At 40.4% G+C, this 17,868-nt stretch overlaps 1 protein-coding gene across 5 annotated transcripts in view; it reads left to right on the forward strand.

The window, feature by feature from the left end:
• Positions 1 to 17,868, forward strand: part of SLCO5A1 (solute carrier organic anion transporter family member 5A1) — a 125,147-nt gene that overhangs the window by 41,530 nt on the left and 65,749 nt on the right. For all 5 annotated transcript variants that reach the window (XM_048840906.2, XM_048840909.2, XM_075125142.1 and 2 more), the window contains exon 3: positions 14,584 to 14,716. In XM_048840906.2, coding sequence (XP_048696863.2) covers positions 14,584 to 14,716 — 133 coding nt within the window. The remainder of the gene's footprint in view (positions 1 to 14,583; positions 14,717 to 17,868) is intronic.

The raw sequence follows: 17,868 nt of genomic DNA on the forward strand, positions 1-17,868 counted from the left end.
TTGGACTGGGCCCAGTACAGACCCCTGGGGACACCACTATTTACCTCTCTCCCTTCTGAAAACTGACCATTTATTCCTACCCTGTGTTTCCTATCTTTTAACCAGTTACTAATCCATAAGAGAACCTTCCCTCTTATCCTATGACTGCTTACTTTGCTTAAGAGCCTTTGGTGAGAGACCTTGTCAAAGGCTTTCTGAAAATCTAAATACACTATATCCACCGGATCCCCCTTGTCCACATGCTTGTTGACCCCCTCAAAGAATTCCAGTAGATTGGTGAGGCATGATTTCCCTTTACAAAAACCCTGGTATTACTGTGTCCCATTAATTATCCTCTCTGCCCCCAAGCTAAGTAGAAGAGAAGATACAACAGCTAAAAACAGCCAGCCAGATGGGGGAGTACAAGGAAACAATGAGGCAATACTGGTCTGCATGAGCGGTTATTTGTTTTTGTTAACACCTTTTTAACTTGTAAGACTCATAGACTAAATTTAGGAGATTCAACATTGTAGCCCCATTTAGTTAAAGTCTGAGAGCTCACAGCAAACATGTGTGTCCTAAAACATCCTCCCTGTATTGGGACATCAGTCTTCCACATAGTCCTTCATGGCAACTGGTATCTCTGCAGCACCATGCCTCAGTTTACTCTTTTCATGCCTCCTTAATACACTCCTGTGATAAAGTGGGAATGTTCTTAATGTTTTGTCTGAATACTCTGTGTGTGCTTCTGTTGCCCCTATGTGTTACTCAAGTGTCTAGATGGTGAGATAAGGCTATGTGATCCTTGCAAAGACCCCTAGAGGGCCGGTGTGACTGCTGACTGGATGCCTGGACACAGACAATGGCTGACACTCTGTATACTGGCAACTGAAGGCCAGGCCCATCCTATGCAAGAATCAGCTGGAGGTGTTGGAGAACAAAGTGAGAGGTGGAGGCCAGATGATCTGTTTGCCCAGGAAAGAGACAAAGGAAGGAGGAGGGCAGCTGCGCGTGACTGAGGCTGGGCTGCTGGAAGCTGGTCAGTCTGCTGGTTTGGGACTCAGTGGGGAGAGCCCAGGGCGCCCGATGGACTTTCCTGTAACTTCCTGCTTTCTGTGCTAACAAGATCTGTTCTACACAGTGTTCCAGATGACTAATAAACCCTGTTTTACCTCGCTGGCTGAGAGTCACTGCTGACTGCAAAGTTGGGGTGCATGGCCCCTTTGGAAGGCATTTAAGGCTTCCCCAGGTGTCCCATTCAGGTGGACTCACTGCAGGGAGCTCAGAGCATGGAACAGGGGTGCTGAATGCGCCAAGATCAGACCCAAGGAGGCGCTGAAGCCCAGGAGGCTTGTCCTAGTGAGAGTGTGCCCCGAGGGGAGTCACACTGCAAGAAGGTCCTGTCTGACTTCATTCAGAGCAGTTCCAGAGCACCGAGCCTGTGCACTCCATGACAGCTCCGCTCACGCTGCTCTCTTCAAACACCTCTCGTTAGGGCCTTGGTTTATAAATATAGAAGTTCAGAACAAAATTCCATAATAATAAAATGATAGACAATAAGTAAAGTCTACAAAGTTCAATTCAATTCCCTATTTTTAGCAGGCCACTCCCAGCCCTTCCTAGCTGGAGTCTTCATTTCTTCTTCCCTAAAGTCTGCTGTTGGCAGCCTGTCCCAGGCTTCTGTCCTGCTTGCACTCCAAGCCAGAGGTTCTTTCAGGCCCAAACCCTTCTCCCTATCAAAAACCTCTTGCAGGAACCACCTTATCACTGTGGCTCTTTTGCAGTCTCTGCCACAGCTTCCTTTCCTTGTTTTCTGTTCCCCTGCTTCTACAGAGACCAGCTCTTTGTAGAAACCAGCTGATCTCTCGTATCAGGCCCCATTGCAAGCTGTTAAAGAGGCACAGGTGCGCTGGGCCAGTTCCCTCTTGAATGAATAAGGTGAGTGGGATTTAGCTTTCTGTGTTCGATTAATGCAGAATGAAGAGATGAATTTATTTTTTGGACTCTAGAGTCTAGGACTTATTTTAGAGTTGCTGTAACAAGGGACTCAGGCTGATAGCCCGGTTAAGTGCATCACATTCTGGCTTGGAAATAAAGTAATCATTGCTTTTGTGAAGTTTACCTGAAGGTTACTTGGGGATTTCAGAGTTCTTAAATCAAAGTTTCGATATTTGCCTTAGGTTTTGGAAGTGCTTATGAACATGGCTGGGGAACTAGGTGGGCTGAGCTTTCTTTGGTTTTTAATTGCTTCTTTAATATAACATTCCCTTCAGTAATCTGAATATAGTTGTTTTTGGACAACTGGCAAAGACTGTGGTGTTTGCTCTTATCCTTAGAGCAGAGTTTCCCAAACTTGGGACGCCGCTTGTTCAGGGAAAGCCCCTAGCGCGCCAGGGCGGTTTGTTTACCTACCGCGTCTGCAGGTTTGGCTGATCGTGGCTCCCACTGGCCGCGGTTCGCTGCTGCAGGCCAATGGGGGCTGTGAGAAGCAGTGCGGGCCGAGGGGCATAGCAGCCGCTGCTTCCCACAGCCCCCATTGGCCTGGAGTGGCGAACCGCGGCCAGTGGTAGCTGCGATTGGCCAAACCTGCGAATGTGGCCGGTAAACAAACTGGCTCGGCCCTCCAGGGGCTTTCCCTGAACAAGCGGCGTCCCAAGTTTGGGAACCTCTGCCTTAGAGGATTTAGAGTAATAAAGGTTTTTATAATGTTGGTTAAAGACATCAGCAGTCTCTGGGCTGGACTGTGACTAGCCCTGTATATGGATTCAAGGGAAGGGCGGGAGGCCTCCGAAGCTCTGCAAGGGTAAGGGAGTTGAACTGCCTGGTAGCTTGAGGGCGGGATGGGGAAATCTCCATAATGAAAGTGTTCATTTGAAATTCTAAGAGTGGGAATTCAGAAGACTTTTCTTTCCCCTTTGCAGGTGTTGTCCTGTAGAAGACAATCTGCAAAATAATGTAGATATGGAGCTCACTCTGTCTAAGAATAAGTTCTTTGTCGTCTGAATGGAGCCTCTTTTAGTGAGTCAGATAAAGTTAAACTATTATTCTGCGATGTATTATTTCATACTAGTTTTCATTTTTATTTCTACATATACTTTTTGTTTTATGTAGTTAGTGATGTTTTGTGGGATTTATACACTTGTCTTAGCTTTGTGACATATTATCACAAGGCACTTTAAGCAATTAAAGTAAAAATGCCCAAAATGTGTTGCTTTCCGTAATTGGGTTCTAGAAAATAGCAAAGCATTGGAAGCAGAGGGCAAAATTCTGCCCTCAGGTTCATCTGTATCACTCTCATTGACGTCAGAGTTATTTGCATTTATATATCTGAGAGCAAACTTTCTCCCCAAGTGTTACATGCGGAAATATGCCTCCTAAGCTTAAGAAAGTCTATGTTGAGTGTTCCTTTAATTGTGCATTTAACGAGATATTGACACTGCCAGTCCCAGCCCACTTTTTTACACTTTTACTTAGGGATGCAATTGATTTCATGCTGTTTGGCACCATGTGGAAAATGTTGAAGTGCAATTTTCGCTTGCAACTTAGGCCTTGATCCTGCAAACACATGCATGCTTAACTTTAAAGTGTTTGCAGGAGCCCCCCGTTTGTATGGACACTCTTTAATCAGTTTAGGAATGACTAAAGCTGATTCATCTTAATTCAGTAACAAATTTAAGCGTGTCATTAGGCTGATTTAACTACATTGATTTAGGAAACCCGCAAAGAAATTGCACCAATATAAATAAGTTGATTTAGGAAGATATGTCTTTTTTAAAATTTAGCTCTACAGTATATATCCAGCCAGGTTGGATTATAGGCAAATATTTACATGTAGGTATAAAAGGAGAAAATCCAGATTTTTTTGGGAAAAAAAGAATAATATTACATAAGAAACATAAAAAAGGCCCTAGTGGGTCAGACCAATGGTCCAATCTAGCCTAGTTCCCTGTCTTCCGACAATGGTCAATGTCAGGTGCTTCAGAGGGAACGAACAGAACTGGCAATCATCAAGTCATCCATCCCCTGTCATCCACTCCTACCTTCTGGCAATCAGAGGCTAGGGCCGTTGAGAGCGTGGGGTTACATCCCTGTCCATCTTGGCTAATAGCCACTGATGGACCCTCCCTGAACTTATCTAGTTCCGTTTTGAACCCCATTATAGTTTTGGCCTTCACAACATCCCCTGGCAATGAGTTCCACAGGTTGACTGTGTGTTTTATTTTTTATTATGTATTGTTTTATACCTATCTGAAAAGAAAGGTAAAACAGACTCCCTAGAGCTGGGGTGATCGTGACAAGTTGGCCATTGCTTTCAGCTGTCAGGTTAAATGAATGAAGTGTCTGATAAAAAGTCCCTGTAAACACTGGGGTAGATTATCTTGGGGCAGCCTCTTTGGTTGTTTCAAAGTTCTGGTCAGAATCTGAGGGAGGAGAGATATCCCAAAGATATAGCACTGAATTAACACAAATTTCTTCTCTCCTCTGTTGTCTATTCTGGATATATGGACAGAAACTGGGGCAGTATGCCTTGTTTTATAAACCCAGTCTTAGCATTGTGCACATATGTATTGAGTCATATGGAACTATGACTGGTCGTAATACTTTTTACTGTAATTCTTTATCTTTGTGGCTCAGTGAGAGACTTAAAGAAAGTAGCCTTGTGGTGGCAATATCTTTAGAGAACTCCACTTCTAAGTAAATAACCTATTTTTACTTAGTTTGCTTGGACTGATTCTTCTGTCCTCAGTGACATTGTAATCATTTTCTCAGGAACCAATTTTGGTGTTATAAAGTATGACCTCAACTGGAGAATAAGCAGTAGAAGCAGTTTAGAAACAACAGTTCTTTAAACCAGAGTTAGGATGCTGTCTTGGTCCAAATGATGAATTCCTAGTAATAAATTAGGAAGAGAAAATAGAAGATGCAGTGTTTTTCACGTGGTATCAGCCAGTCCTTAGACATATTTGCATATAAGAATTTAACATTCAGCGTTCTGTAATAGAATGGTAATGCTGGAACATTCATCATTAGTCCTTTAGTTTGTGCAGTAAGCATGTAAAATTCAGTATGCTTTACTTGCCTGAGACTCATGTCTTAATTCATCTTGTGCTAAGTGGCAGAAAATATTTTCTATACAAAGATTGAGGATCCCTGCTGACGGAGTTTAGTTGCTCCATTTATTACGTTGAGTGGAATGGCTGGTTTGATATACCTTTTAAGTCAGTGTAATGCTGATACATTTTGAAAGGAAATGATTTAGAGATTTTAACTGTATGTTGTTATCTGAATTGTAACAATGCTCACAGCATTGTTTCTTCCTGAGGGAATAACTGAATTTGAAAAAAGTTTATAAACACATAGAAATGTTTCGTGTGTGCTTATGGAGAAAAGAAAAAAAATTAGCTGAACAGGTGGAGGTAGGCTGGAGCGCACAGGAGAGAGTGAGCAGGGCCTCTGCTGCATGCTGCACCCTTTTTGGAAGCCATTCTGCCCTTGTCCCATGGGGTCTGGTCTCCAGGAATATGAGGGAATGGGAAGGGGCAGGGTCTGGAAGCAGCTGTTACACCTGCAGCGCTCCCCTAGTCACCTCTGCTCTGAGCATAATTAAAATGTGCTATTCACCTGCATTAGCCTTTGGGAGGGAGGTGTTGCATAGCCATGTTCATTGTAAGGGTATCTGAGTATAGATTCTCCTGTGGAAAATATCTGCTATCTGGTGTGACCATAGTGAAGAAAAATGATCTTCAGAAGTATTTTTATGAGCTGCTGGGGTCATAATCTCTGGCCATAGTGATACAGCAGCATACCTATAGTATGTGGGGGAACTCCATCATAGGCAAGGGAATCATCCCAAATATGCCTCCAAGTGTATGATGAAGTTTTAACAACGGGCTCCTATGGGCCCCCTCCAGTATAGTATTATCCCAGCCACGTCAATGGGATTACTTGTGTATTCAGCTTGCTTCTGTAGGGGGAACAGCATCTGCATCCCCATGTCTGTCTCCTCCGCTTTGAACAGTCCTGGTTGAAAAATATCAGACAATATTTAATATAATATATATAGACATTAAATATTGTATTTTGACATCAAAACAGAGTTTTTGCCTTATTGAAATTAAACAGCTCAATAGTTCTGTATCGAAATTTTTCAACATTTTTGTTTCACAAGGACTTTTGAAATTTTGGCTTTTCATTTAGATTTTGGATGAAAAAAAATTGAAATGTTGTAATTTCCTTTGGAATGGAAATTTTGTTTTCCAGCCAGCTCCAGTTATCAGTACGCTGCCATGTTACCGTGTGCTTTATTAACTCCAGTCTTGTAGAAAATTGTCTCCAGAAGCAAAGTTTTAATCAGGGAAGCATGAACTTCACAGCATGGACTTCACAATGGCACCATTTAAAAGTGAATATATTACACACATATCCATAAAGAATAGATGATGATGTCGTGTAGCATTATTTTCTATTAATATCCTTCTCCCTCATTTCCAGCTAATTACTCACATACAGGCCAAATTGTGAATGGCCCATTACAGTTGGCACATGGTATACAAAATTGCAGTACTTGTGCACAGAGACTACTCCATGCTAACAACTCCTGGGACACAAGCCACCAGAAAAGGGGTAAGGCAATGGCCCCATCCCCCTCAGCAATAGCTCAGACTCCTAAAGAGTGATGCAGGGAGCATGCTTTCTCTGTGAATCAGGGAGCTCTGGGAGTCATTATACTTCTCTGAGCGTAGTGTGACTCCATACAACTTCAAACAGAGGGCAATAAATAGCTGCCATAATCATGCCCTAAATAGAAAAGGCAGCTAATTTTTGTAGATTCAATTTTTGATTTCAGTGAGAGCTATGCAGAAGACATTATAAAAAGTAGATGAGTTATATGGTCAACACAAATAGAGAGTGGCTCCATAAATGGCTTCCTCATTATGCCTTTTCAAGATGGTCAGTGCTTTGGAAAAGAGCCTTAATCTATATTTGTGTAATGATACACAGATTCAAAACTAGCTCTTCTACCACAAGGAAGGAGATAATATTATTATTTTATAACATAGGTATTTAGTTGGTGACCTGAGAAGTTTAAAGATAACCCGCATATATAAACAACTATAAAGATTAGGGTTTTGAGGCTAAGAGACACATTCAGTACATAATTAATTTAAATTAAAAAAATCTTCTAAATATTGTAATATTCTTCTCTGTACCACTGGATGCTTCCCTTCCAAGTAATATTTCAGTGTCCATGCTGTGACTTTACACAAGCCACAGGACCCTGTGGGAGCAAAGAGGCAGCCTTCAAAGGTTAGGTAAACTCAAATATTCTGCAAAAATGAATGAATAACTTTTAGGTTTTATTTAAAAATGAAAACTGTCCCAAATTGCTTATTTTTGCAGAAAGTGTGGATTTACCTAATCTCTGTAAGACAAGTCCATGTTCCCAAGGAGTTCTATGTAGTGCAGGTGGCAGTGAAGGGACAGTCTTCTCAACTTTCTTTGTATACTACTTATACTACTCATATAATAGTGCTACCATGTTCCCAGAACTGTTAGATCTCTCTCTAGCAGAGATGGGCTGGGAAGGTAGAGCTCAGATAACACTTTGGAGATAACATTAGTGTTAAGCTATGGTTCAGGTTTTGGATTAGAGGCAAAATCAGGGCTAGGATTTGGATTAGATAGTGCCAAATTCTCATGAGCAAATTTTGGTCCACAACAGGACCAGAAATCTCCTGGGACCAGATGTCCTTACAAGATTTCTTACATCTTGGGACGAGGTTTCAGCCTCATCCAAACTGAATCTGAAACACTATTACCTTTTGGGGATTTTTTTATTAATGCTGAATCAAAACCATAAGTGTAGGTTCAGATCCAGGGGTTCAGATTTGAAACCCCAGAAATTCTGAGGGTTCAGATTGGAGGTGCTGGTTTTAGTCCATCCCTAATCTGTGCTGATCCGGTATGGAAAAATAATATCTGCTAAGAAAATGTTAACAAGTCTTGTGACAGAGTTGTATATATATATACACACCATTCTAAAACCCAAAAGATATCCTTGGAAACCCGCTAAAGTTAATTTCTCTACCTTTTATGTTCTCGAACAAATTTTTGTTGCTGGATAGTGGAAAATTTTAGGGTTTCTACTAGATGACCTTGACAATCACATTAAGAGGCCATCTCCAAAAACATGATCTTGTATATCCTGTCATTAGTTAGACTTTTTTAGTGCTGTGCAAATGATGACGTTTTGGAGGCAACCGGTGAGGTCAATGCCAGAATTATAGCCTGGCTGGTGATATCTTTATGTACTTTCTTTGAGCTTCTTAGGGTTAGCCATCCAATTTGTTTTCATCAAGGTATTTTTTTAATACACAGATATTCTATCAGTTATGCAGGATAGGAAATCTGTGAAGAGCGTACATATTTCATTTTTTGCACTTGTTTCCTGATAAAAAATTGTTGTTTTAAAAAAATATATATTTATTTTTATATCTAAAGTGAACGCCTCACTCTAGTTGAATCAAGAAACCTTCCCAGTCAAGGCTGTGCATCATTGCAACCCTCCCTGGCCATGGACAGCTGGATGGGATTGCAGTAAAAGGCCATCATGGCTCCTCCTAGCTTGATGTTGAAATAGATGTTGTTTCACAGCAACTTATTCTTTAGAGATTCACCTTTAGAACCTGTCAGAAAATTTCATGTGGGAATTTTCCGATTTTTCCAAATGGAAACATTTTGCTGAGATGGCTCAATTAAATTAAGTTCCAATAACGCACTGCCTGGTTTTCTGCCAGCTTTCCTGCCTGGCTCCTTGGCAGCCCACTTGCTGGACTGCCTTGGAGGCAGGGACTGGAGGACTTCCAGGATCTTCTGTTCTGGGGCAGCCCACCAGGTAGACTGCCTCAGAGGTGGAGTTCCATTCCTTTTCAAGGAGAATTTCAAAATTTTAGATTTTTTTTTTTCCAAATCAGAAGGTGCAAGAACATTGTAATAGACAATTATGGAGTAACTTGTCTACTAGGTTACTCACCCCCATCAGTTAGTAATTGGCTTATATCCTGAAGCATGAAGGCTTATCTCTTGTCTAAAAGGCACAGGATGTTTGATGCATCTTGCCAGTAAAATATATTTAGAGGAGCTTGGAACTTGTACAATATACAGTATCTCTAAAATACATTTGAAATTTTAGGCAGCATTCCCATCTCTAATGGAATGGAGTGTACATTGTTATTTTTATCTCTACTGTACACTATTTCTGCTTACGATTAAACCTTCTTCAGAGTTACTAACCATACATAATACAGCTGCTGAGTAGTGTTGCTGCACTTCAGCATGCTGTATGTAGCTGTATTTCAGTGATGGGATTGGAGCTGGGCAAACACTGCAAAAATATTTTCCTTAAATAACTCTGCACTTTCAGAGAACTGTTTGCAGTCCATCCAGAGGGGCAAAAAGGTTGAAGAAATATAAATAATGAATAAATTTGATGAAATCATTGTGCTGTTGCTGAAAAAGGGGCTCAATTCATTGCATAAATTATTCAGAGTGAATTATTTGTTTGGCTCTGGTTGATATATACTGAATGGGGCAAATTCTGCTAATTTCTGGAGTTATTCCATTGACTTTAATGGTTACAAATTCTACTCAGAGTTTATGGTCTAATTAAGAGAGATTAAACAAGTGAGTGTGACAATTGGAGAGAAGGAGGAAAGAGAAGAAAGGAATGTATAGATTTATTGCAGGTGAAGATTGAGAACTGCTGTTAGTCTCTCACTTTCATGAGCTTTAAATTCGTTCACTTAAAAAAAGAAAATTAATGGAAAAAGTGTACATCATGTACCAAAAGGCTGTTCCGTTTAATTAGAATATTGCAGGTAAGATAAAGCCTGATAGACTAATGAGATAACATGAGCTATGTAGAATTGAGTCTGATGGTAACAGTTACATACTTGTTTGTTTATTCAAGGATCAAACAAATGAGCAATGTGTCAGCAAGAAATTGCTTAGTATTTAGAAAAAAATGTAGTATTTAATGGCTTCAGGAACACTGCATGTTTCTAAAATGCCAAATCAGTTTGGAGAGATTAAAAGCCTTCTGGGCATGTCATGATCTCTTTGTAAGACTCACGGCATCACATAGTCCAAGTTGTAAGTAACAAGAAATTTGGCAAAGTATAATTATTTTTAATCAGGGTTCCATAAATAATAAAGATGTTCTGTTTAAAGAAAAGAAGTTAAGAACTCTAATAAGTCTATTTAATCAATTTGCAGTGTAAAAGCATTCCGGTCTCCTGTATAGGCAGTACTTAGCCAGAGGGCTAAATTCGGCTGTTGGGCCTATAATGAGGATCTCAGATAAACAGGCTTCTTTTTTTCCACAAGAATGTGCCCTTTCATCAGTCACATCTTTCAAATCATAAGATGAAAACGTACAAGTTAGTTGGATTTAATCAGGCATATTTGGTAACCTTTTTGTATTTTTTGACCTGTGAGATGATATATGGATTTGGGGCTCTCGCTAGGTAGGTGATATGCTATATGAATAAGCTATTGAATCAGACATGTTTATTGTAGGAGAAGCTAGTAGCATAGCCTGTAGTTAAAGTTACCTAACCCTTTCCAGTATAAGACCCTGTTTTTCAGTTGCTTGTTACTTTGCCAAACTTTAACTATTTGGATTAAAACTTTCTATATCTGGTGTCTGCATTGGGATTCATTTTTTCTGGACAGCTTCAGCATCCAAAGTTTTCAGGGAATGAGTCAGGGTTTCCATGGAAAATAGTTTGTGATCTTGTAATTAAGGACTATATCATAATGCACATGTGCAAGGGGCCAAATTAAGGTTGCATAGGCAAGTTTAATTCTGACATTTCAAAATTTTTGAGATTTTGACTTTGTAACCTTAATATTCTTTTATTACAGTTTTTAATGAAAATGCAGCTATTAGTATGATTATTTGATTATGTATTGCCTTATGTTGTTTTATATTTATCTGGTCACAATTGGTTATATTTTTGTACTTGTATTTTAAACTTTGTAAAATGTTAATACAAAGGATATAAAAAAATACAAGAAACATTTTCAAAATGATTACAGAATCAAATATCTATCTGAAATACTCTACACAAAATGCATAAGCTGATCTGAAAGAATTAGAAAACAAAGCTTTCTCACATTTTAATTATCTATCAACCCCAATGTCCAGTGTGTAGATCCCACCCCTTGAAGATTATAGAAGCTGTTATTTTGAAGACTTTTGGGTGCCAAAACTCCCTCCGTAAAAGGCATATAACCTACATTCTGTATCTGTGAATGTCCTCTCCTAAGCCCAATGAAGCATGTACACCTGGCTCCTTGGCACTAACAGAATGGAAACTAAACATTTAAACATACTCCAGTTAAAATGTTTTGATAACTTTTCTGATCTTCTGAAATCCATCCAGAAGGAACTCAGTTTTTAGTGAAGATAAAACTCTGGGCTTTCAGCAACAAAAGCACAAATCCTTACCACTTGTGCTAAAGTGATAAACTTTACCATCAGTTCTTACCATTGGAGCTATAATGGTAAATTTACTTCACTAACTGCTGGAAAGCAGCAGGCTATTATTTTCTATGTGGGCCAGCTGCTAGAGGGACATATGTCCCCATGCCCTTAACCAGTGTATTACATGTACTAACAGATGTAATCCACCTTCATGTTCCCATAGAAGGGATCTGAACTAGTCAGCAGTTAAGATTGGCATTGCCTTTTTCCTCTTTTTCCACAAGGACCTGATTTTCTGCTCCCTGTGGATCTGAGTGGCAACATTAGGGGCCTAGAGGAAAAAAGGATCTTTTATCTCACCATCTGTTGCCAGGTTCCAAAGGGTATTTAAATGACTGAGACTGGCCTGAGCCTCACACATTCCAAACTTGAACCCTCAGCTTAGTCCTCTGAGCAATCACGAAACCACCCTTTGTATTCATTGCAGTAGAGACCTTTGTCTTAAAGTTTATCAGTTTGTACCAACAACAGTCCCTGACTTTGTGGAAACACACTTCGACATTCTACTTGAAACAAGACCTTTCACTACCTTCACTTTCTTGGAACTGCATGATGTCAAGTGGAAGTTTCATTCCTAAGATGTTAGAAGAATGATTAAGTACTAGCTCAAAAGGATAAGTCCTTCCAGAAAATGAGGATGATTTTTGTTCTCTATGGCAGGCACAGAAGTCTCAAAGTCTCTAAAGCTGGCATATTTGAGTGGGTCAAGTTCTGATATAAATAGACTGGATAAATAGAAATCGTATAATTAAGATATGCTCTACAAGATACATAGCAACAACGTGCACATCTCATGTAGAAACCTTCAAGACCAAATTTTCATTAAGAAAGTTAAAGTATGATTTGTTGGATCCTGAAAGCTTTAGTGTCCTACTAATTCTCTCTCTCTACCTTCCCTGCCCGATGTTGTTCGACTACTGAATGGTCGTGTGGCCTAGGGGGAATAGAGTACAGGACTGGAATTCATAAGTCCATGGGTTCTCTTCCTGAAGCTAACTGGCCTGTTGGATGACTTTGCATTCTGTACCTCAGGGTTCTCTTCTGGAAGATGGGGATAATGGTACTGACTTCCTTTGTAAAGCACTTTTGTGATCTACTGATGAAAAGAGCTATAGAAGAGCAAACTATTGTTTATTATTAATTCCCAGTAGCTGTTCAGATCCAAGACAGTGTCACCTCATCTACCTGGTGGAGGACAAATTACCTAGCAGCCATCTAGATTGATGGATGAGTATAGTATGAGACATATATAGTAACAAAACTGTCCTATACAAAAGGAGTGCTTTTAAATAAATCATAATAATGTATTAAATGTAAGTTGGCTAACTGTACCGAATATACAGAATATTATTCTTAAGCACTACATGTTGAAACTAAGTCCCAGATCCACAAAGATATTTATATGCCTAATTTCCATTGAAATGAATGAAAACTAGGAGCCTATACTTTTGCAGGTCTGGGACTAAATTCCATGCGTACATTTGGTCAGTTATAGACATGTAAGTTGGGTGCAATTTTCTTGTTGAAAATTTCACTCATCTGTGAACATAATGGAATGGATATTGTCCAGTTGTCTAATGTGATGAAGGACTGCACCTACAGCATTGCAAAACTTGCTTTTGAATGTGGAGTGTCACAAGCTAACATCCTGGGCTCTAGATTCAAAAGGAATGTAGGTATGATGGCACTGAGCATTACCATGCCTTGCTGTTAGGTGCTTAGAAAATCATTGGGATTCACAAAGCCTGAGTTTGGCGCATAGACTGCCCATACAGTGAACGGGGAGATATAGGCACCTCAGAATAGGATTCCAAAAGCCAGCATGCTATGTGGCTCCTTGCGTAAACTAGCCAATGGGAGATGCTAAAGTAAGGGGTATGTACTAATTCCTGCTCTTGTCTTGGAGATAGTTGCTTAAATCTGGGCTGCTGGGAGGCTCCACATTCTGCATGGGATTCTCAGATGCAAACCCTCTCTTGGCATTAGGTGTCCATGACATTTTAGCAAGAAGGCTGGCAAGAAGAACTTTTAGTCCAGTGATTAAGGTACTCATCTAGATGCTGGAGACCTCTGGTTCATGTCCTCCTCTGCATCTGATCAGACAAAGGGATTTGAACTGGGATCTGAACCCCTGGGCTATAGGATAGTCTGATGTGGGGAATCCCTCAGTCTCTCCTGTTGTGCCTGTGTTCCTGTTGTGTGTGTTCCATTGTGGATAACTCATGAAAGAATATTGGGTGAGAGAAGAGAGTGTGCATGTAAGCGTGAGAATGAGTCTATAGTCTGGTGGTTGGAGCATTCATGTGGGGGATCCAGCTCCTCTCCTCTAATGACTTATGTTTTTAATTATTTAGCCACAGTGGAAAAGTTTCAACGGGAGAAACTGGGGGAGTCCCCTCATTAAAACATCCTAGAGCCCAGTGACTTGGGCATTCACGTGAGAGGTGGCAGATCCCAGTTCAAATGCCTTCTCCCCCTGAGGTGGAGTGGGTGGTCTCCCACATTCAATGTGAGTACCCTAACCGGTGGTCTAAAAGTTATAAGGGAGATGCTCCTTCTCTCCTCCCACCAGCTGCTGCTTTGGGTAAGCTCGCCTATAGGGGCCCCATCCGGTGGGCAAGCTCTGAACACCCTTTCCACATTGGGTCTGGCAGGCAAGAGAGACGGAAGGACGCCTATCTTCTCCTGGTTCATGCATCACACTGGGGCTTAGGCATCCAAACTTCTGGCATGGAGCTGCAGTGTACACGCTCAGAGGAAGAACCGTAGGTGCCTAGGCAACTTGCACTGCAAAAATATAGTCTCTGGGCATTTTTAGGCCCCCTACAGGTTTTGGAAGTGGCTGAGTGAGGGTTTTGTGAATTCTAGTGGGGCCTGATTCTGGAATTTAGACACCTAAGTGGCAGGTAGGTGCCTATGTCCTTTGGTGAATCAATCCCCAATTTCCTGTTCTGCAGCATATTTTTTAAATATAAAGAATTATTGAAAAGCATGTTTATTACTAATGCATGACTTAGCATGATCTGATGTATTGTTTTTCTCTTGTATTTTTGTAGCCATCATGTATGTAATGGGAGCACTTGGTCCTGCCGCAGGTTATTTACTAGGAGGAGTTCTTATTGGTTTTTATGTTGATCCTAGAACAACTGTTTATATTGACCAGAGTGACCCTCGATTCATTGGAAACTGGTAAGAATCAACTGTTTTTCAACACTGACTATGAGTTATCAGTGGTACAGGTCCCAATCATTCGTTGGGAAATATGAGATATCTCGACTGCCTGTTGAAATATGTAGAAAGGAAGCCAGGAGAGAGACCGTAGCTAACAGTTACTGGATCGCCGTAGGATTCAGCAGTACAGACCTAGCAGGCAGGAAAGGTTTGCTATTGACAGACACAAACACATACTATTAAATGGATACAATGACACCATCTTCCTACTGCTGCAGGACTCCTTTTGATTGGTGCTCTGCATATGGTACAGGAAAGGTGGGATGAAATACCAGTACTATATAGCACAGCAGCAGCATATCTAGATGTATGGGGTCACTGCTGTCACACCGAGGCAGGATCATGTGGTGATCCAGAGCAGTGCTCTGCCCAGGGAAAAAATAATAGGATCACTTCAAAACATACCAGCCCCATGTGCTCTTGTGAATTGTGCAGATGTGAGTAAAATAGGTATTTTTGTATTAGAACATCTTATTGAATAATTTCTTTGTATATTAAAATTAATTATACATTTAAAACTGTGCTAAAGACATTCTCCAACCATTAAGTACTGTACTGTTACACCTCTCAGCTCTTGTATCTCATATGACTGAGGGTATGTCTACACTAGAGTTGGAAGGTGTAAATTCCAACTCAAGGAGACATACGTGGGCTAGGTCTGATAGAGCTAGAGCACTAAAAATAGAAGTCTAGTTGCAACAGCATGAGCAGCTAGCTGACCCAAATATGGAGAGGATTGTACTAGCCCCTCCTGCTGCTTGTACCACTCTGACTATACTCTATCTTTAGCAAGCTAACTCAATCCGAGTTAGTGCAGGTATGTCTCAAGCTGGAATTTACACCTTCTAACTCTAGTACAGACATACTCTTAGTTTGTAACTGGCTGGAACTCACAGAACTAAAGATACAAATCATTAAAATCATTCACCAACAATTGGTGGGTACTTAGCTGCTGCTGCGGTATAACAATTGTCATGATTATGGAATATGTCTGGGAACATAATGACTTGGTGAGCATGTGGGATTTCCTTGGAAATGCCACCATGAGCAGTCAGGTTCTGAAGCGAGTGTATCAGGCTTTGGCTGGCCTTCCCAAAGCAGTTCATAAGTCTGACTTGAAATTGTCATGAAGGCCTCAAATAAGTGGTCTTTGAAGATTTTGTAGTCCATTATTTCACATGGGAGTATACACTTCGCATCTGAGCAACTGGTTTCCTTGCTGGTTCAGTTCAGTAGATACTGCAGTATCTTTGAATCATTTTGTTGGTTCATATAAGTTAGAGATGAAGTGGCATGCCTATGTTTTACTGTTGCCAGATCCTTGATGCAGTTCCTCTCTGATTCTCAGCTCCAACTTGGAGGTTTAGATTCATAGATTTATAGATACTAAGGTCAGAAGGGACCATTATGATCATCTAGGCTGACCTCCTGCACAACGCAGGCCACAGAATCTCACCCACCCACTCCTGCGAAAAACCTCACCTATGTCTGAGCTATCGAAGTCCTCAAATTGTGGTTTAAAGACTTCAAGGAGCAGAGAATCCTCCAGCAAGTGACCCGTGCTCCATGCTAGAGAGGAAGGCGAAAAACCTCCAGGGCCTTTTCCAATTTGCCCTGGAGGAAAATTCCTTCCTGACCCCAAATATGGCGATCATCTAAACCCTGAGCATATGGGCAAGATTCACCAGCCAGATACTACAGAAAATTCTTTCCTGGGTAACTCAGATCCCACCCCATCTAATATCCCATCACAGGCCATTAGGCCTATTTACCATGAATATTTAAAGATCAATTAATTACCAAAATCATGTTATCCCGTCATACCATCTCCTCCATAAACTTATCGAGTTTACTCTTAAAGCCAGATAGATTTTTTTTGCCCCCACTGCTTCCCTTGGAAGGCTATTCCTTCTGGCTCAGGTCAAAGCCTCAGCCAATAGATCAACAACTCTCAAATGTCCTCAGCATCAGTCTTGGACTTCCTGAGATCTATTCTCACTACAAACACTATGTCACCATTTCCAGCAGGCCAAACCAAGTTGGAGCTGTGGTACAACCTGGTTAATACTTTCTGCTATATGACTGTAGCCATATCTTGGGTGTGTATATACCTAATTCTGACAACCCCTTCCTCCACAAATTAGTCTTGAAATTATTCCTTCTCTGGAATGTAGTAAAGCCCTTAGAAGATCCATTCAGGTTTTTTGTTTTATTAGTTTAAATCCAGTGAAACAATGTTCAAGACAATGATCTTTAAATGGCTGTTAGACTGAATTTTCACTGTAGTGGACTAGAAATCCATACTCCTGAGTTCTATGTCAGTCATTCACTGTGTGACCTTGGGCTTAACCAGTCTGTCTTAGTTTTACTATCTACTTACTTCACAGAGGTGTTCTCTGGGTTAATTTTGTGATCAAAAAGTGCTTTGAGATATTGAGTAAAAGGCATAAGTGCAAAATATGTTTAATTCTTAGCAATTCTTCAGGGCATGTTGAAGTTTATTTGGCCAGAGATATGTCAGAAATGATAGTGAGCCTCAGATTAGTACTTGTCAAATGATTTGCTGGGCATCCAAATGGGTGTATCTGTACTGTATAGTTTTCCAAAGTGGGGCATCATGTATCCACATTAAGCTTATATGTATTATGAAATCTGTTTTTGAGTTGAGTGGAGATTTACTCTGTCTGCCCTGTAGGTGTATATTTTTAAAGAGAAATTTTTATATTAGTTTTTCTGTGTTATCTATTTGTTGACAGGTATCTTTTTCCCAACTATGTGAAAGAAAGTTTTTTTTCTTATTAATGTTGCATTCCATGCCTGTTGCACTGGAATGTTGTTAATATCCGTTCTCCTTTTTTTCTATAACAGTTTTTTTCATTTCCTATTTCTATTCTGAAACATCCCTAGAACATTTTGGTTTCCAATAGTAGGATCTGTCAAAATTACTTACCCTGGACAAGAGAGAGAAATTTTCAGAGGGAAATAATTTTAATAGGCTCTCATTCGTCCACCCATTTTACCTACAGAGATGGGGATATTTTGTTATGTCTTTTGTGTTACCATTTTGATGTTAAAAGGAACTGACGTGTAGGGTAAGTATTACATCTATC

This window comes from Caretta caretta, chromosome 2 (genome assembly GCF_965140235.1).
Source record: "Caretta caretta isolate rCarCar2 chromosome 2, rCarCar1.hap1, whole genome shotgun sequence".
Taxonomy (NCBI): domain Eukaryota; kingdom Metazoa; phylum Chordata; order Testudines; family Cheloniidae; genus Caretta; species Caretta caretta.